This window comes from Nanorana parkeri, unplaced genomic scaffold, assembly GCF_000935625.1.
Source record: "Nanorana parkeri isolate BGI_ZX_2015 unplaced genomic scaffold, ASM93562v1 scaffold35, whole genome shotgun sequence".
Lineage (NCBI taxonomy): Eukaryota > Metazoa > Chordata > Amphibia > Anura > Dicroglossidae > Nanorana > Nanorana parkeri.
Genome location: NW_017306303.1, coordinates 2,798,095 through 2,820,171, shown reverse-complemented (window position 1 = coordinate 2,820,171; position 22,077 = coordinate 2,798,095). Strand labels below are relative to the sequence as shown.

At 39.7% G+C, this 22,077-nt stretch overlaps 1 protein-coding gene across 1 annotated transcript in view; it reads left to right on the top strand.

Annotated features, from left to right (window-relative positions):
• Positions 1–22,077, top strand: part of LRP1 (LDL receptor related protein 1) — a 292,446-nt gene that overhangs the window by 107,750 nt on the left and 162,619 nt on the right. Inside the window, exons 5-6 of the mRNA XM_018569629.1 lie at positions 351–479; positions 920–1,183. Of these exons, the coding sequence (XP_018425131.1) occupies positions 351–479; positions 920–1,183 (393 nt within the window). The remainder of the gene's footprint in view (positions 1–350; positions 480–919; positions 1,184–22,077) is intronic.

Sequence of the window (22,077 nt, the reverse complement as noted above, 5' to 3'; positions counted from 1 at the left end):
CAGTGCTCGTAATTGGTATTTGGCTCAGCACTGTCACAGAAGGGCAGAGAGAGAGAGCCCTTAGCCCTGTGTGACCCCCACTAGAGCTACTTGGAGTTTACGTAGCACTTTAAAGTGTATTTCCACTTTTGCAGCCAAATTGAGATAACACCTACTTTACATTTATTCCCGTTCAATAAGCATAACTTAAAATAAAAATTGCAGCTTACCATTTTTTGATGTTACTGCAAACTCCAGTACTGAAAATGTTTGCGTATGGCCCGTGTACCATCAATATATTTATTTATTCACTTATTTTGATATATGCATAGTATATCTTCATGTGAAATATGTAACTCTTCTCTTGACAGACTTTGATGAATGCACATTGTATGGAACTTGCAGTCAGACATGTCAGAACACTGAAGGATCATATTTTTGTAGCTGTGTGGAGGGTTATTTGCTGCAGCCAGACAACAAGTCCTGCAAAGCAAAGAATGGTAATTATTGTTAACGTATTTATTTTGCATTATGGCAGTTTTAGTTTGAAATTTTAAAGAGCTCCTGTAAGAAGATTGCCCAACTTCAAGCAGTAAAACTATAACCTACTTTAAAAAAAAAAAAAACTGAAGCATTTTTTTAGGTTGGCTAGAGTAAGGGAGGGTTAACATATATATTTTTTTTATTATTGCCATCTGTGTCCCCTTAAGATTTTTTCTACTTCCTCCAAAGTGAGGGAAAAAATCCCTGGTGGTCGATAGAGTCACCAGAACTAGTGTCCTCCATTGGAAGATTTCCCTTTTTTTTCTTTTCTGATGGCAACCCAAAATTTGGGATTTTCTTTCACGTTCAGTGATAAAGATGATTCAGCCGAGCTTTGAAAGGAACTGTTTCTACATTTCTAGTAAAAAAAAGTAATCTATATATTTGTAACTTTCAGAACCAGTTGAGAGGCCTACAGTCCTGCTTATAGCCAGCACTCAGAACATCATTGCCACATATTTACATGGAGCTCCTGTGCCAACTATCAACCCAACCAGCACCAAACAAACCACAGCTATGGATTTTAACTATGCAGAGGAGACAGTATGCTGGATTCATATGGGAGACAGTCCTTCTCAGACCACCCTGAACTGCGCCAAGATACATAACCTAAAAGGCTTTACAGAAGAGAGGACCATTAACATCTCCCTGAGCCTGCACCGTAAGTATAATTGCGGTTTAATATGTGTGAAAATTCTTCTCGACAGTCTCTATTTTTCTATGTGTTTCTGCATGTCCTTATGTCTGTTTGTTGTAGTTTATCCTTTATTTCTGTCCATTAGTATGTATATTCAACATAACTTAAAGTGAACTTGTGCTTTGCCTATTAACCCCTTCGTGACGGGAGACGTACACTGTACGTCCAGCCACAAAGGGACCAAATGACTTGTCACGTACACTGTACGTGACAAGTTATTTGCTGCTTTAGAGGGCTTGTAACCGCTGAGAATCAGCTTTTACCATTCATTAATGGATGCCCTTACTACAGAGGCATTCATTAATGAAAGGGTTTTTTCAGACACCCGATACCTTAATATCGGGTGTCTGAGAGTCAAAGCAGAGAGGTGACCCTTAGTTCTTTGTAAGCTCTGACTAGGATGGACTTGAAGCTTATACAAGGCTTTTTCTAACTCCTGGAAGTGAACGCAGCACTGTGCAGCAAAGGTTTAAGTATAAGTCACTAGGAGCTGGCTTTAAAGTGAGTCTATTACATCTCTTACACATGCTGTATTATAGCTGTATAGATCCTACCGCTTTATGGCTTTATGAATTTGCCATGAAGTCATAATATTCTTGAATTTTCATGAGCATGTAAACAACAAACCTTAAACCATGTATTGGCTTATAAAATACCTTATTTGCTTAAGAGTGTTTGTTTTTTCTGGCACTGGAAACAAAATTCCAACATTTGCCACAAACCAAGTGGGTCTTAGCAATCACATTAGTTCTTCAGCATTTACTGTAATATTTAATGTGCATGGAAATAGAATGCTTTTATAAAGCCACATAAAAGGTTTTGTAGATGTCTTTAAAGTGACCCTGGCAGCACAAGGTCACTTGTATCCAAAAGCATGCCTGTTTAAAGAAGATCCACTATACTTACCTTTCTGCCAACCCATGTCTTGAAACGCTGCTGCTTTGCTGATCCTCGGCCGCTGCACATATTTGATAAGTCTGATGGGTTGGATACTTGTTTACCCAGCACATGCTCTTCCCATCAGCTTATACATCCTTTAGTGATGTACAAGCCATTGGGAAGAACCTCAGCGTGTAGTGGAACAAGCATTATGAACCTGGAAGTGTGGAATTCTTGCAGTGGCTGGGGAGCATTGAAGTATTAGCGTTCTGGATGCGGGCTGCTAGAAAGGTAAGTATATTCCCTCTTTTTTAAACAAGTGTATGAATGACCCTGTGCTGATAGTCACTTTAGACTCTAAGCAGTTTAATACAAAGTACAGGCAGTCCCCGGGTTATGAACAAGATAGGGATTGTAGGTGCGTTCTTAGGTTATATTTGTATGTAAGTTGGAACAGGTAAATTTTTTAGATGCAACTCCAGCAAAAAAAACATTTTTTTTAGTTTTGGATAGCATAGGGAAGGGTTACGTTTATTTTGCTGTCTGTGCCCCTCTTCAGAACCGCACTTGTATCAGATTTGTTTTTCAGCATTGTTACAGGCAAACAAGTAGACAAGGAAGACAAATAAAAGTGTTCAGTACACTGTACAGTACATACAGGGTTATGACAGGGGTAATGACAGTCAGAGCCAACTTCCTGTTCAGTACCAGACTCTGAAGAACAGGCGGGGCACCCAGTAACAACTTCCTGCAGGAAGTACAGTACTACAATCCAGACCCACTACTTGTCTGCAATCGTCAGCACGAGCAGCGTTACTAGTGGAACGCTGGGCGGTACAGTGGCTGCAGTCTTGTACCTCGGTTCATAAGTACGGGTTGTACGTAAGTCGGGGATTGCCGGTATCTGAATATATGAAGAGGTCCCCTAACTTCCCCCATGTTAATGAAACATATTATTTTAATATGTTCATAAAGATTTTTAGCCAGTCAAGAAAATGTCTACCTTGTATATTTTTGCTTTGGATACATTCCTGAAACAATCACTTTATAGACATTTGGGGATATTATTAGAGCTGTTCAGTTAGAATTTTTGAGTTGTAGTTTAGACTCACTGGGGCTTTGTATTATGTTTTATGTTAGGCCTGGCTATTAGCCATGGTAGTTAGACATTAAAACAGCAAATATAGACTTATTATTTGTGTGTATCTGACCATTTCAGTTGTTTAATCTTTTGTGACGGCTGTGTCTGTCTCGGCACACACAGAATTATGGTGACGCGATAATACTCCCAAGTACTTGGAGATCATGCATGAAGTTTGTGGAATTGGCTGTGGAGAGAGCATATAGAAGAATGCAGGGTCTGACAGAAATGCTGAAATAGAGTTAATTATGTGCAACGAGACCGCTTTTTAAAATGGATTTTACAATATGCCTTAAAACAGAAGGTATTTACATGTTATCAGTTCCAACGCAAATCCAAATCCCAAGTCAGTATGCTCAGTTTGCTAAGCTGTATTGATTGTTATTTGCCATTGATGACTGTTATTTTCAGCCGTGAGAGCTGAAAATAACAGTTGTTATGTCAGATAACGTGTTCATTACAGCTTCGTGCGTTGAGCCTTTTGCTGTCCGTGTGACTGTGTATAATTAAGCTGTATCTGTGCTGTACTTCAGAACTGCTGATGTTTAGCGCAAGTACAACCTACTTATACAGACACTTATTTTGGCCTGCATGCAGTTGTTTCAGACTTTTTTGGTTCTCCAGAGTGCAAAATGGAAAACACATGACCCTGCACAGTATAGTATATTAAACAGAGGGTATAATTTCCTACACTGATTTAAAAACAAGGCTTTATTCTGCATTACTAGGAAATGATTGGAAGGAAGTAAATACCCTTTTACCCTGCTTTTAACTTTTGTTTGTATACCTTTTTTTTAACCTAATTGTTGGTTAGGGCTTCAAGCAAATACAGTTTAATGGTAAAGGAACACAGAGGAGAGTCTATAATTGTATAGCTATGGACAGTTCATTACAGGGCTTAACCACCTATGTTGAGAGGTGAGAATAGAAATGACTGTTCTAAAGCCAGACACAGGTACTCTATCATATCCTAAAATCTAAAGCAAGCATCTGTACAATTGGAACATTTAAGCATGCAGTTTCTAAACAAAAAGACAAAATAATAGTGGAATACAGTAAAATGTGGCTTAACGAGAATAAAAAAAGGACACAAGAAAAGTAGGAAAGAAGAGAGACAAATTATAGAAAAGTAATTGACATTGAAGAGCAACAATTCTTATTATACTGATGGCTGAAAGATTTACTTTTGATATTTTTTAGTTTGTGATACTTTAAAGTACAATTAAATGTAAAATAGTGTTGTAGCTGCTTCATGCCAGCACTTGACCAGTATAGAATGGTCATTTTCAGTGTGTGGGAAGAATTATGTATGTGTGTGTGTAGTTAGGGCACGTTTCTTTTGTAATTGTAATACTGATGTAATTCATATTGTGTAGATGCATGCAGTTTTATCTTGTTAGAGCCATTTTTGGTTAAAGGGAAGCTGTCCAAAGCACTATAAGGTCAGAAAAGGACATTGACCAGTGGCACATTGTGTCTCATGAAAATAAAGACATCTGTTTGCACCAGGAACCATCCTACAGTATATTGAAACCTGGCTAAAGGTATTAAAGGAGAACTATGGGATTAGGGCTTTTCCCCATAGTTCTCCTTAGGGTAACGGGAGGACACAAACTAGTGTCCTCCCGAAGCTCAGTATACGGCGAGCTACAGCTCGCCGTATACTGGGACGCCGCAGCTGAAGCGGATCCCGACAATTATGTCTGGATCTGCCCAGCTGCATGAGTGACAGCTGGCTCTGCCTATCTAGAGGCAGAGCCAGCTGTGCCCGCCCCCTCCCCTGTCCATTCCGCCAGTCATCGCTGGAGGATCGGAGCAGGGAGGGGGGAATCCAGCCCCTCCCCTGTCACGGCAGAGAGCTGTGACAGGATCGAGAAGTGAGTGAACGCCGGTATGTGTTCGCTCACTTCCCGATCTACTGAGCCGACCTGTGACAGTCTCATTGTCAAAGGTCAGCTAGAACTATGAGGTGAGTGAAAAGCACTCACCTCATAGTTCTCCTTTAAACAGCTTGTTTGGAGAAGTATTTCCTTCCCTCTGCTCACTGTTGAGAGATGAAGATAGATCGAACTCTGTTGGACAGAAATTTTCAAAATCTCTGCGAGAAACAAATAGTTCACCTAACATGAAAAAAAGCATTCGTTATCAGCCCTGGGGGTAACACGCCATGGCCCAGTCCTCCCCTGGGTGTTGAATTAAAGGCAAGATTGGAACATTTGTTTTAGGATTTTCTAAACCTTACGGGGATGATCATTTGTGTCACTGATTCAGTAATTACCTTAGCATTTCCTAATGAAGGAAGCTGCACAAAGCGTGACTTGTTGGGAGCACAACAAAACCAAAGATTTAAAAAAAATAAAAAATGCCTGGCCTAAAATTGTAGTACTGAATAGGAAGCCATTAATCTGTGGTCACAGATTTGGTTTAGTTGCTTGAAATTCTTGTCCACATCTAAAGCCCTTATTCATAGCCATTTTTAATTGGTTAACTCAGGGAAAACCCCTGGAGCCAGGTAGCCAGTGCTCCTTTAAGATTACAATTGGCGCCTAATTTTTGAGGTTTCCTCTAGTTGTCAATGGAGCGCAAAACAATCATGCTGGCTACTGGATTGGACAGACTGGCCCCTGAATATAATAATAATTGGTGCACCCCTGGGTTAACTAGTTAATTTAAGAGCAACTGCATTCAAGTAATAAGCAAACATTTTAAGGCATAGTATAAACACTGTGCTTCATTCTTCCAGTGTTGGAAATATGTAATGTATTTTGGATGCTCTGCATTTATGGCCTTCTCTCATCCTTATTTGCTTGTGTGGGTTCTTTCAGTGATGTGATGAGTACTATTATTATTCCGCATCTGAGAACATTACTGTAAGTAACACTAATGCCTCTGGAACCTAATCTTTACTAGGGCCATATACAAAACAGTTGGTCTTAACGCTACACTGAGGCCTTAAAAGTTGAATATACAACAGCACAAATTTCAGGAAGATAGCCTTCTATAGATGCTGTATACAAGACGGTATGCTTATTCTTCAGGGGATTTCTCAAAACTGGGATCAAGGTAAACTCAAATTTTCAGAGTTCAGCTCCATGCTGCACAAGGCGGCTGTTTGCTAAATTAAAGTTGTCCTTCAAAGCTAAACTCCAGCCATCAGCTAAATATACAGATTAAATTCATACTGAATATGGGAGCCATTTAACCTGCCAAACAAAATTTGTGTTTCTGTCCGTCCAACCCTGAGATTTACAGCCCCACCACACAGCAAAGCCATTCCAGGGCATGAGGCCTGGTTTTTACCTGTTGCAGCTAAGTATTTCTCTCCCTCAGCTTGTGGCTGGATAGTGGAGGAGACACAGCAGACTGATAAGCTGCATCTACCACTCTGCGTTCTTCCTATCAGCATGTCCTTTTTGGCATATGGGCTGATTTTCTCCTTGTGCTGCTTTTTCCGTCTGAACTCTACTGTAATGTGGAATGAAAGCAGCTGACGCCTACACCTAGAGTAGGACCCCAAACTATAGGAAATTACTGTTAATACAAGATGTTTGCATTGAGGTGGTGGGAGGGTGGGCACATATACCTTGGCTTAGAATTAGTTAGAGAAGGGGACTGGGGAGTTTTTATTTTAAATGGAACAATCCTTTAATATTGCCCTTCCAAAATACCTGAAACACATTCATATTTTGGTAAATAAATGCCATAAAACATGCTTTAGATTTTTGTGTATAAAATCATTTGCTGATGTCTCTCTTTGCAGCATGTTGTTTCTCATTTCTTCAGCATCATGGATATACTTTCCATATACTTAGCTCCCAATGCATACAACATATTTTTTATGCACATTGGTATTGTGTTCTGTACTTGTGTAACATCCATTAGGGGCATGTACAAGTTAAGTATTATTTATAGTTCGCCAGCTTTGTTTCTAAGGCCCAAGGTCACAAAGTAGAGGCATTAGTGAACTAAATGCACAGGGCTGTAGGGCTCCCCAGCTGTGCTTCCTGCAACAGGGTTTAAATGCTAGTTCTTATGTGTCATTGGCCTCCGCGCTACTGGCACGGCATAGAGACAGTCTGTACACACAGCAGCCGAAGACTTAGGCGATGATTTAAACTGAAGCTTAGTCATTTAGAATACATTTCAGAGCGTTACACACGATTGCAGCCAAAGCCAGCTATGCGAGGACATGTAGAAAAGAGCAGTCACAGCAACAGCCAGGAATGTCTGCACTCGAGAAAGAAGAGTGGAACACAGATAAAGATTGTATTAAGTGGAGTCTCATACCACCATGGTCTGTTCTTGTTTTGTAATAAATCAGCATGGTTATTTTAATTCATGCTGTACAATTGAGAAAGCTATGTCTAAATTAGTACACTGCCCCGATGCTGGCGACGTACACTGTACGTCGTCAGTCACGAAGGGGTTAAATAAAACAAAACGGTAAAGACATGTCAAGCATGCCTGTTTTGGAGCAAAAAGATGTTTTCACTAACATCACCGTTTTTCTTGGTTTGAAAGACCAGTCCACCAAAATGGTTGTTTTAGCCACTAGTTTCATGCAATTCCAAAAAAGTTGGGACGCAATGATTTGCAAATCTCATAAACCCATATTTTATTTAAAGTAGAAAATATATCAAATTTTCAAACTGAGAAAATTTACCATTTTAAGAAAAAAAAAAAAAGGTAATTTTGAAATTGATGGCAGCAACACTTCTCAAAAATTTTTGGACAGGGCAACAAAAAGCTGGCAAAAAGAGTGGCACTAACAAGGAAGAGCTGGAAGAACATTTTGCTACTAATTAGGTTAATTGGCAACAGGTCAGTAACATGACTGGGTATAAATAGAGCATCTAAAGGTGCACATACAGACTTGAAATTCTTGGCCACATCTACAGCCCTTATTCATAGGCATTTGTAATTGGTTAACCCAGGGAAAACCCCTGGAGCCAGGTAGCCAGTGCTCCTTTAAAATTATAATTGGAGCCTAATTTTTGAGGTTTCCTCTAGTTGTCAACGGAGTGCAAAACAATCATGCTGGCTACTGGATTGGACAGACTGACCCCCCCCATCTCTTTGTTTTGGTGGTCCAATGCAATTTTAAGAGTTTAGAGGGGCAGGGTTTATGAAAATTGGTCTGGTACTGACGGTGGTGAATAATGTACCCAATCATGCCCGTGAAAGTTCTTTGCGTCCCGATTTTTCTACTGCATCTAAATTTCCTTTTATTGATAAATACTACTGATGGCAGATATAAGGCTATAACCGTATTACTGCATCTTTCACAAGCTGAAGTGTGATTATTTGCATTGCACTTTGTCTGTGCATGACATTGCTGAAGTACTTCCACATATTTGCATGCAACTTTTGTACAGAATATATGCTGCTGATTAAAAAAAAATAGAATTTAGCAGATCATTCTGATATGACAGAAACAATTCTATGATTATAGATCTTCATACATTTTTTCTGCTTAGCATCGGTGTGATGGCTGAGTTTGATTCATGTGTGGTGATGTCAGTGAGCCAACGGGGCATCGCTGCAGAGGGAGTTACTCAGAATTTGACTTTAGCGTTTACTAGTATGTAAAAAAAAAGCTGCATTTTTATCATTTTATTTATTTTTTATTACAGGTATTTTTATAGCGCTGACAATTTACGCAACGCTTCACATCAGTCCCTGCCCTCAAGGAGCTCACAACCTAAGGTCCCCTTCTCACATACATACAGGGCCAATTTAGACAGGAGCCAATTAACCTACCAGCATGTCTTTGGAGTGTGGGAGGAAACCGAAGTACCCGGAGGAAACCCACGCGAGCACAGGGAGAACATGCAAACTCCTTTTGCAGATAGTGACAGATGCATGTCATCTGACTGCATACACTGCCTGTAGATTTATAGCTATTGAGCCTTTACAAGTCCAGTAGCAGCGTTTATCTAGCTGAATAGCTGAGGCGAAGGAAGGCAGCATCCAGCCCTATGGGTGAACTATGTTTGGCATTCATCTGTGTATGACTGTGATATCAGAAGCTAGTAAGTGTTGAGTTGGGGACAATCTGCAGTTGATTAGCAAGGAATGCAGACTTCCCTGCTGCCAAATGGTGATCCTCCTGCATGCTGTAGCAGCAATAATTGCAGTGCTAAAAAAGCAGAGTGTAGTCTAGTTGCCCTAAGCTGTCCCTGATTTCCAGGAAGAATCCCAGATTGAATAATTTATCTTTGTTTTAAAAATGCTTTCCAGTATGGACCATCTATTCAGTAAGCCTTTTTAATTCCTCAATTATGTTCAATTACTAGCAGGTTTTTTTTTTTCAAGTTAATAAGTGAAATAATTAGCATTTATAAATAAAAGCGGGCCATTTTTTCGAATTTCACACTTATATGACTTCACTTGAATCAACACAGCACATCCCAATATTACCAAATCACATAAATACGCTAATCAAAAAGTACTTACCATGAATAAAAAACATGTTCTCCCAATTTTGACAGCCTACATAACATGGACTTTTGACTGCCAATCAAAAGAATTTAAAGGGTGTCTTATGTTTCAAATCAAATACAGTGATGGTCTTCCAGCAAGAGGATTAATAAGGAACATAAAGCTAAGTAGATAATTAAAAAAGAAAAGAAAATTAAAAAAATAAAACAAAAAAAGGTCGATTTGCTTTTACACATATAGCAAAAACGAACCTGTGTACACACGCGCATGCACGCGCGCACACACACACGCTACAATTTCCAAAGTACTAATATTTCACAATTTTAATTTGTTTTTCCTTATGATTGCTAGGTGTGTTCCCAAATCCATTGTAGTCTTGTATGTTTTAGAAATTATTTTAAAATGTTGAAAACTATGCAGGCTTTTATTATATTCACTGTACAATGGTCTATATCAGGGGTGTCCATTAGGTCAATCGCGATATACCAGTCGATGGCAAAGCGAACACTGCTAGATCACGATCGGCTCACTGACCTGTGTCCTGTCCTCCTGCGGTGCTCGTGCAGCTGGCAGTTGAATGTGTCAGACGCCGCAGATGGGAAGGGCCGGACACCTCTCCCCGTATGCAACGTTGGTCCCACGAGCACCGCGGGAGGACAGGACGTCGGCGCAGGAGAGGAGACCTGGGAAGCTGCTGCAGTGGAGGTAAGAAAAGACAGACAAGAGAGAGACGGCAGGGAAAGTGAGAGAAGAGACAGCAGAGAAAGTGAGTGAAGAGACAGCGGGGAGGGAGAAGAGAGACAGCGGGAAGGGAGAAGAGAGACAGCGGGGAGTGAGAAGAGAGACAGCAGAGAGAGCGAAGAGAGAGAGCGAAGAGAGACAGCAGAGAGAGCGAAGAGAGAGAGCAAAGAGAGACAGCAGAGAGAGCGAAGAGAGACAGCAGAGAGAGCGAAGAGAGACAGCAGAGAGAGCGAGAAAAGAGACAGCAGAGAGAGCGAGAAAAGAGACAGCAGAGAGAGCGAGAAAAGAGACAGCAGAGAAAGTGAGAAAAGGGACAACAGTTAGAAACGGGAGAGAGTGGGGAGAGAGAGAAGAGACAGAAGAGGAGAGAGGGCCGGTTCACACCACAAAGTCTGCGTTCCAGAGTGTTTGGCCTCTAGAACGCACTGGAACGCAAGCTGGCCGGCTCCCTGCGTTCAGGGGTGGGAGGGATCGTGGGGTTGCATTAAAGTCAATGGCACTGCAGCCACACACCCCGCCCGCAGTGCGATCGCCCGCATCCGGAATGCAGGCTCATTAGTGCCTGTATTCCAGTCCAGTGCGATCTGCAAAAATAGTGCTTTTCGTTGGAAGATCTCATTGGGCTCGTCATTTGAAAAGTAGATCTCCAGATGAAAAATTGTGTCGCCCCAGGTCAACATTATGCACATTTTCTTCACCATCATAGGTAAGTAGCCCTTAGAAATAGGGATGCACCAATACTGGGCAATCAAGATTGTCTGGGAAGCCGGCTTTTTGATTGCCCGGGAAGCCGGCTCCAGGCTAGTGGAAGTACCGGTATCAGTGAGTATAGAAATATTATATCGGTACTCGTACCTAATGCAGAAAAACCGGTATCGGCGCATCCCTACTTGGTAATACAGAGGTTGCCAGCACTCTGTAGGCAAGAACAACATGCTTTTTAGTATCTCAACTGGTGAATAACTAGATCCCTATAGTGTAAGCTACAGAAGAAGCATGTAGTAGAGATTAATCTTACAATATTGCAAATGCGCCTGTTGTATGCGCTTGATTTATACTACACACCAGTGATTATCTTACACCAAATTGTGCCATTTTCTCATCTGCTTGAGAATCAATGGCTGTTGATTTTACAATGCAAGTTGAGCCTCTAAAAATCACCTGGGTTCTTCATCAAGACATCTATGACAGAAACACAGAAAGGTTGCAACAATCATAGAAAGTGTGCTACTGCAAAGATTATTAATGCACAGAGAAAGCTAACATCCACTAGCAGAGTATTGTGTATTAGGATGCCCCCACCTAATATAAACAACAAGCCTAGAGAGTCTCAACTCTGATGGGCAGAAAATACTGTATGTGGAAGCAGAAGCTATACAACATCTCAGTTGTCATGGTAATCATCACCCATGCAGCGAATACATGGTGCTCGTGCACAGTAAAGAAAAGCTGCTCGCACCCCCAGAAAGTGGAGGTAAAAAAACAAGCAGCTTCCTTTTTAAAACCTCCCAAGAAAAATGAGGTAAAGACTAAAAGGATTAAATAGTAGACAGCATAAGGAGTGGTATTCTTTTGTTGGAAGTAAATGTGATTGCCATGAAACACACAACAGACATAGGAACAAAATGCTGACATCAAAGAATTGTACTCCCTTATTTCAGATAAAGCCTATTATCAAAGGTAAATCCACACATGCCAAGGTGCCAACAAAAAGGCATAACAGCTGTTCATTTTTACTGAGTAAAAGCAGAGGAAGGAGATTACAAAAGCATCCTTGTGCTAAAAGTAAATTATGTGAAACAAGGAATAAAACTCTGGTACCATCTACTAACTTTTATTAAGAAACATGTGAGAGATAATGAAAATTTCAAGTACCTGGGTGAGACTTTATTTAATGTATGTGCTATGTGTAATGAGAATAAATGACAATATTTTTTTCTGTTTGTTTTCTAATGTGGTCACTAACCATACATTTTGGGTCAAGTACCTGATGTTTATGGGACACAAAATGTACGTTCTGAAATTTAGCATAGTCCAGATCCTCAATCTGCTTGCTTTGCTCAATGGCCATCTTAAAGTGGACCTTTCAATAAAGTCTGCATGACTAAATTCCTGACATGTCACAATATAAGGCAGCAGTATAATTCTTACATACAATCTGTACCTTTTATCATTAAAGCAGTAGGAAGGTTATTGGGATCCCCAGGGCTCTTGTCATAATGTGCAGGTATGCACATCGTACTCCGTACACATCGAGCTTATGGCAAATCTATCTCCCAAAGTGTCTTCCTCCACTGAAGCAACATCTGTGCTACCCTATGTCTCTATATTCACCACCTAATCTTCTCCCAGTTGTCTTCTGGGTCTGAAGTCATCAGCCAGTGATCAGACACGAACATTGTATAAATATCAGACATTTGTGAATGCAGCCAACAACTGCACAGGCCCCATAAGTTGCATGATTGCATTATCTCTCAGTCCGCATCTCCAAGCAGGATGTAGATGTTGAGCCTGGATATCGCCTGAAGAAAGATAGTTCTGTCCATTTAGAAGGAAAAGCAGCTGAAGGTTATGTCAGCAGATGTTCTGTGAGAGGTAATAAATACCTAAGTCCTAAAGAGGAACTTTACTTTTTATGTTAAAATGACAATACAGGCACCTTTTAGAAATGTTTAGTAAAGGGAATCTATAAACAGATACTTATAGGTGATTGCAAGCTTTTTTTTTTCCGTTGCATATCATATTTTTCTTTTCCTCCCCATTCTTCTCACAGTGACCATTTTTACTAAGGGCAGATAAACCATCTCTCTTTCCTCCCTGGTACTCTAGCCTGACCCTTGGAACATATCACATTGCACATAATTGGACAGCCGTTTTAATCACATAATTCGGACCACATTTCTTTGTGCTTTTAGTGAGACATGGTGAGGCAGAACATACTGGAAATGGTTGAGCAACTCCAAGTTCTCCAACAGCCCTGACGTTGTAGCAGCACTGAGTGAAAACAGCTGGTTGTTGAGGGTTCAAGCATAGTCTTTTACTAGTGCTCACTGGGATTCAGGTTAAAGGGGTTTCTCCCATTTCTTAGTCTATAGACACTGGACTATTTTTTTTTTTAAATTTGACTAAATGTGTGTATTCATTTTCTAATAATGTATCTACAGGGGAATCCTAAAATATCGATTTGCTGTAAGCTAGTCACAGAAACGTCCCCATTTAAACCTTCTGTGTGGCTAAGCTTATTAATTCTGTGTAAGCATTTCATATAATAATGCCTAGCCCATCATGGTGCTAAACTCCAGGAATTATAACATAACTTCCAAATCAGATTCTTTCCGGGATAACATCTTTAACACTTTCTGGGGAATAAAGGGTTTGCTTTATAAAGCAGGCATACTCTGTAAGCCAAATCTACTTACTGAAGCCTGTGCTGTGACGGGACAGCTTAGAAGTTAGATGGATGATAATTACCTTCCTTCCTGTCCTGAAAATTAACTTTTACTCCATTGCTGCACTTGTTTAAGCAGTGTGTACATTGTTTTGTTACTACTGAATGAAACATTGTTTTTGTGAAAAGATCACAACAACTTGTTCTGCAAAAATTAAATGCATAAATCTTGATAACGTGCTTTATTGCAGAAGAGCACAACAGAAATGTAAATGATTGCCACCAGCACCAGGATCGCTTGTCTCAATATTTCACACAGTTTTATATGCAAAGCAAGAGCAGGGGTCTGCAGTAAGCCATAAATATTCAGGTACCAGTTTTAATTAACCTGGGTCCCTTCCTGGCCCCCACCGATCACCCATTCCAATAATGCTAATAATAATAATACATATAGCTGGCAACCAGGTGCATTGTCAGAGCCACTGAAATAGTGGATAGGTGGGAGCCAGGAGCATTGAGTGTACACCATTCCAGTGACACTGGTGCACTATGGGTACCCCATTCCAGTGACACCAACAGTGCACTTGACTCCCACCTATATCTCCCAGTCCATTGACACTAATAATGTTAGGTGACAGCCAGGTTCACTGTCACTAATATTTCAGTGTATCTGGCTGCCACCAGGTAAGGGACTCATTAACCTGGGTCTTTTGCTGGCCAGTCCAGACCCTTAACTTACCCTCTAGCACTCCCTTGCTGCTGGCAGTGCCTCTGCTCAACCCAATCAGGAAGGGCTGATGGTGGCTGCACTCTAAGAGAACCTTGGCCATCACCTTGGCCATCACCTTGGCCATCACCGTCCTTTGCGTTCTTCTCCTGCACAGCCCTCCTTTCCCTTCCTTCAGACCGCCAGTCAATGAAGAATGCAGCGTGCTTGACCCACACACTTGCTGCTGTAGTAGATTGGAGGATTTTCTGATTCCAGAAATTACCCAGCAACCATTTTGAAAGGCCGGCATGGCATGTAATTTCCAGAGAGATCACAGGTATAATGTTGATGTCAAACTCTCTGCTGTTGTTTACTGTAGAAACCATTACAGCACATGACACCATAACAATATGCTTTTATGTATAACACAGATATCAGGAACATAGACTAACCTTAGACAGAATTCATCTATTCATATTATCTATAAAAACAATTGCAGATATTAAACAAACTGATTTTTCAATTTGATGGAAAATCATTCTTGGCAATACTTCGCTAACAGGAATCAATCACACAAACATCTCTGTAAAATCTGCTATATTGCTACCACATGTGAATAGTGATCATTAGCATTTATTCAGCATTTTAACACTGTTTCTTGTTCATGTAGCTCAGGGCTCCCAAAAGTGGTCATTATTGACCTCCGAGGGACGCTGAGACTATCCAAAGGGTTGATAAAATGGCTGGGGGTCAAAGGGGGGTTAGTAAATATCTGGGGAGTGATAGGTGGTTAGTAAATAATAGAGGGTCAATTTGGGGCTCAATTCATCTTTTGAGGTCTCTGTAGAGCTCTACGCCAGTCCCTAGTCCTGAAGGAGAGGTAGCTACTAGCGAGATAGCCAGGGTTGGATGGTCAGCTGTCATCAAGAGTGTCCATGAGTTGTCACTATTCATCTCTACCCTCCCTTTTCCTAGACTTATATACATGTTTACTTTCCATACTGTGCGTACTCCTCACCACAAACTCTGCTGTAGAGCTATTGTTTACACCCACCTCAGACTTTTGAAGGCCATTGAGTGCACCCATACCAACAGGAGTTGCGCCAAAGAACTGATAGCTGTGCATTTACTAAAAACTTAGCATAATGACAGCTGGTTATATCAAGAGAATGTTTTGACAGTATTAATAAAATATTGTTAATGTAGTATTATTACATAAAAATAGTCTTTATTAGAAGATTATATGAAAAGTGTTTGGAGATCGATGACCAATCTAAAGACGTCATTGAGTCTATGAGCTGAAGAGTTTAGGGACTCCTAGTTTAGTAAAATCTTTGTCAGAAAAAATGAAAATCATCCTGTTTTTGGCCAGTTGTATATTAGATAAAGAGGAGGAATGTATTGAACTGAATGTTGCAGCTTTTCAGGACAATTATGTGTGGTTGAGAGGAGGCAAAGCATTTGACCTACTGCAAATAAATTACACAAAAATGTGTTGACCTGGTGCTATTTGGACAGACAATCCACAAACTACCTTTCTATACCTTAATTTCCTTGCTGAGCCATGTTTGCTTGCATATGCTGAAAATGCTATTTGTAACATTTCTGCTCTGGCAGACATCTAATTATAGTAGTAATTAGAACTGTCTTGGAGTCTCTCCACACCATTGAAATGTGTCTGTAATAATGGTGCTCTTGTTTTCCACCTTTTAGACCCCCTAATCTGTTTTGTGCAGCAAAGCGGCTTAGCCGGAAAACTAAAATCTGGAAGCTGGCACTGTTTATTAACTTAGGTAAAAACTAAACTCAGGAGAATGAATACAGCACAGGCTGACATGTTTGTCATGTCTGCACATTCACTTAACCCTACATAATAAGCGACATCATAGAACTTCATCCATACTTAATATAAAACAAAAAAAGTATAGTGGAGTTTAGGTTATATTCAAAGTCATAATCTATTAGGTTGAATAGATAAGCTGGGCAGTTTTAAATATTATTAAAACATTAACACATTTTATAGCAAATAAAATAAATTGATGTAACATTATATTTGGATTTGGAATATAGAGCTTGGTTTGAAAAAATCACATTGTGGCCACAACTACGCCATAATATAAGAACCCATGCACTGTGCCCGATGCATGATGTTGTTTACTGTGCCCACTCATTCGTAGTGAATTATGTCTCCCCCTGCTTTGATGCTTCTGTCCTTTTTAATGATCATCTCAATATAATTTATGTTTTATTATAACACAAGTTAAGCATTTCCATATTCTGTAATGATTTCAATACTGAGGATATGATTGGACAATGGAAATGAATGTCATTTTTTAAAATCATTTCAAACCACTGAATGTTGATCGGTTGATTTCAAAGCTGTCAGTTGAATACAGATTACTGTTATAACATGGTTGCCATTTCAGTGGTTCTGTGTGAGAGAAGAGACCTGTGTTACACAGTGCTCTGAATTACACGATTTTATGTTGGAAAAATAGCACTTAGTCAAGCTACATAGATCAATGCTTTCTTCTTACAGGGAGACTATGTAACATATTCCACTGATACTATTTTCAATCTTGATGAAGTTGACGAATATTCAGTTTGATTTTTTTGAATCATTATAACCTCCCAGAATACCTTTCCATGTATTAGATTTAATCATTGGTGCACCTGTCATGCTTTTAGGGAATTTGAAACCTCCAAAACTGTGTAATGGTACCGAACTTCAAATTATAAGCTTACATCCAAACATTGTACATACATCTATAATTGGAGGTGAATATCATAGTGATACGGTTCCAATGAATAATGCCAACAGATTTTGATATACAATTTAAAACGGGTGAAGATTATGTTTTGGTATGACTGTTAACACAAGAAAAAACTTTGCATGTTGATGGGATCCATCTACAATGCTTTTCTCATGACCAATTATATGTTACTGTGTCTATATTTTGTCAAATTCAGATAGCTAATCTGCAAATGTAATTAATACTGAAATCCTTTAGGATACTTTAATATTTGTAATATGCCTGTTCATGATCGGGCACACTTTTGACATATGACTATGGTAAAGGTGCATTGTGCAGGCGGGCTTTATGCCACTGTGTGGTGCACCTGAAAGTGGTATAGAGGTGTAAAAGAGTCTCTGACAATCCCTGTAGCTGAGTAACCAAATACACCCCATATATCCAAACAAAATAGCTGTAATATAAAACTAACCTTATGGGAGGACTGTGGGCGTGCCCACCCTAATCAAGTATACTTGTGAGAAAACCTTTTTAAACTGTGGTACCATCTCCCTTGCGGCTACCAGTAAAGTATACACTATTAATCTTACAAAAATACATTTCTTTATTGAAACATGATAAATATCCACCACACGGAAACAATCCCCCACCATCATAAAACAATTAAAAACCTGAAAATAAACCCAAATGCAGAGCCGTTAGGTATAAATCAATAGTGTCCAATAAACAGTGCTGCTGCCTATTTCTTCAAGTGTAATAACTTGATAACCCAGCTGCTTGTACAAGGAGCAGTATTCAATATATTGGCATCCAAAACAATATATTCACTGAAGAATATAGTGCTTATTTGCATCTGACCAGAAGACTGTGGGATAAGTGTTTGTTACAATCATCCACCTGTGCAATGCAGTATTGTATCATGTGAACTCACTTGAACGGTACTGAATGTATATTTCCTGCTACTGGGTACCTTGTACAAGATCATATGAATAGTGAGATGTATATACTGTATGAGATCTAATGTTCACACAGCAGTCGCACATTTCATGGGGGACAGGAAACCCTCACCCCCTGTTGTGTCGCTGCATACACAAAGTTACTGTATATACTAAGTTGCTGCACACGCAGTCATAGACAATGTATTATGTCCAAACTAGCTGCGGCACATACGGTCCGATGCATCAGATGCCCAAACAAGCTGCGGCACATACGGTCCCCACTGGCCAGCATATGAAGAACATGTGTGATCGACATATAACAAATCAACAGTCTCACCAGAATATGAAGACAATCCTCTTGCCAAAGCAGCACAAACCAGCACACTAGTCCCCGTGAATGGTCCTAATAAAGTCCGTCTCCATACTAATAGTGCAAACAGTTGCAGAATATTGTACCATAAAGCCACTCCATCAAGCAAGTAGGCTCTACATACAAGAATTGACACATTTGCATTTGATTATTACTGGTTTTAGTTGATTTGCAGGTTCGTCTGCATTTGAATGCACATGTCTATTTAGTAATAATAACTAGCTCTGAAAGTAGAAGTCTAGAAAAAATAATGGCAATTAGTGTAGTAGTGCGGATTCTCAGGTGGCTGTGCAGGTTCTATGTTGGGCTGTGCAACTCTCAGGTGGGCTATGATGGGTTTTGATGGTGGGCTGTGCGGACTCTCAGGTGGCTATGCAGTTTCTATGGTGGGCTGTGCGGACTCTCAGGTGGCTATGCAGTTTCTATGGTGGGCTGTGCGGACTCTCAGGTGGCTGTTCTCTGCAGGTGGCATGGATACACAGGAAGTGTGTTTAATTAAGTTTATTACATTCGTGGAGCCACAGGAAGGAGGAGAATTACTGCCGGCACTGTAAACAGCATTGCGATTCACAGCAAGGCTGCAGGGACCTTGCTGGGACCTTGCTGGGGACCTTAGTGCCCCTCCTGTGAAGCCCAGCACCTGTTTACAGCACCAGCTTCCGTTAAAATTTTTTAAAGCTGCAGAAGAGGTATAAGGGCCACATGAAATGGCCTGGCGGCCCTAGTTCTAGATGGTCTGAATAATGGAAAAGTAAGTCTAAAATGACCTATTGGCTTAAAATGTGAATGACACATTTACAAATACTCATGTATTTAGAGGTAAATGCTGTCGGTTTGCAGCCATTCATTTTAATTCATGGCATTGGCATGGTACATAGTGGCGCTTGCTCTTGTTTGTACCCGATCGGAGGACAGGAAAAATAAAGCAGTGTGAGAGTTTTGCAGATACAAAGCTTGAAATAATGTATTTACAGACAGAGATATGATGGCTTTATGTCAGCAGTAGCTGTACCCTGAAGGTGTTTGATGTAAGTTTTTTGCTTTGATATCTGTAGCTTGGCACGACTTATCTGCCCACAAACACAACACATTCTGATTACAGGTGTGCTCAGTGCAAGGAATATGACAGATCTAGGCTGCTAATCAGATCTGTCATGGCAGAACAATTTCATCTATCCTAGATTTAGGAAGATCTGATTACTGATCTGTTATACTGAGCCCCCAGACAGCAGCTAATTTACAATCGGAATAGGTTTCCTTCATCCATATAAAGAAAAAGAGATTATATTATCAAAGGGTGGAGATGAGAAAAAATGGAATACAAAACATGAAAATAAACTTTCCATTTAAGAGATTCAGGCATAGTCAAAGTATCCTATTTATAATGCAACAATAGTAGCCATGCTATTTCACTGTCCTTTGGATAGACCACTTCAGATAGCCACACAACCACTTCAGATAGATATCCACACAACTCCAAAGCTTTCAGACTGGCCCGGTACATTTTGCATTGCTTGCATTGCCAAACAGATATAGGTAAAATTTCCGTAAAAAAGAAAAAAAGTCATAGATGGACTGGCACTTCGAACATAAGCCAAAACCCTTTCTGATTGGAAAGTGGACCTTATGTCCTGCTCGGGAAAATATAAACATACTCACAGGGTTGCCATTAGAGTCTTTCTGCGGGCCAATGCTACCTGGAGGATTGAGAGACACTGCTACAGTACTGTGCAAAAGTTTTAGGCAGATGAGAAAACAATGCAGTAAAGTAAGAATGCTTTCAGAAATAAAAGTGTTAATCGTTTATTTTTATCAAATAACAAAATGGAAAGTAAATGAACAGAAGAGAAATCCCAATCAAATCAGTATTTGGTGTGACCACCCTTACGTCTTTTTTCTGCAGATTTCACATTTTAAAAAAGTATATCAGATGATAGGAAACAATCATGCCTGGTTTATCTATTGTACAATATTGAATTTCTTTCACAGTCAGCTATAACAGAGACAGTTAAACTCTTTGGTTCTGATTTACTAAAGAGTAAGGTAGAGTGAATCTTGGCCTCATTTACTACAGTGAACACCAGTGCACTTAACCTCCCTTATCACTATAGTAAGTCAGGCTCTTTGTTTAAGGTAACTTCTGCATTGCTTACATTCTTCCATTTTGAACACCTAGGCGGTAGTCCATACCATTTCATACAATTTAAAAATTGCAGCAGCATATGGGGGCTCGGTGTAAACACAGCTTCGGATCCTGCTGAGGATCCAGGAAATAATTTGCTTATAGCTGAAATTTTAGGCTGCATTGTCTTTTGCCGTTTGCAGGACCAGCATCAATATTTGTCAGGAATGTTAGTAGTATGTACAGAAAGAATTCATAATTATGAGAGATGAAAGTAACCATGGCAGACAGTCTGCAGAATCTGTCATATTTTCAGTATAATATTGCAGTCGTTGTAATTGGCATGTATTTATGGAATTCTGTGCATTTTTAGACTGTTGGAAAAGTGTATGCAAAGTACCATTTAGATAGGAATGGATCAGCGCACAATTCGAATGATGACTCTAACATCTGTGGGTGCTACTACGCTAGATGACTGACCGCTGTTGGTTTTTCTCAGGATTAAATCTGTTTTATTAATCAGACACTCTACTAAATGTTTCCACATATCAAATGTTGATGTCATCCATCTCTACAAAATTTTGCATGGCTTGCACTAACAACTTGTAAATATTAGTAACTGTGTGTTAAGCAATCTATCACACTGGTACAGATTGTGCAGACGCTACATAAATCTGTGCAGACGCTACATAAATCTTTGCAGACAATGAGAAGTCATTTTTTGTGTCCAACCCCCTTTTTTTTTTCCTTCCCCTGGTCGATTGGCAGTTTGTCTGTAATCTTGTGTCTCTGAATCAGCACAGGCGGCCAGACAATCTACTCTGTCTGTTCTGAAATTTACAGCTTGGTCCCTTTTACTAGCTTCTATTTACTTTTTTCAGGTCAAAAACAGTTTTTGTTTTCTTCTTCTTCTTTTTATCCTCCATTTTTTTTTACTGCTGCTATTTTTATATTCTAAAGAATCATGCCAACAAGTATATTTATAAAACTTTCTTTTGCACTTGAGACCCCAGAGAGCAATATTTTCAAGCAAACAGTTGACTTGCTTTCCGTACTCTAAATAACAGACTCTGAAGGCAAACTTCTATAGCACTTTTTGGCCTAACAAGTCTGATACCATACGGTAAAATAATGTAGAATGGAGTACATTTTCTTAATGGCCAGTTATTGCCAATTGTAAATGTTATTTATACTGTGGCCTGTTTTCTAAATATGTATTATACATATACAATGCGTATGGTCTTTATTACAGATGTACTAGTAATTTAAATTTTGTAAAAAAAAAAGAAAAAAAAAAAGGCTGCTTTAGGTTCATTCTTCTAGGTAAAGAGATGTCCTTTATGCATTATCTTGCAAGACGTCATGTATAAATCCAC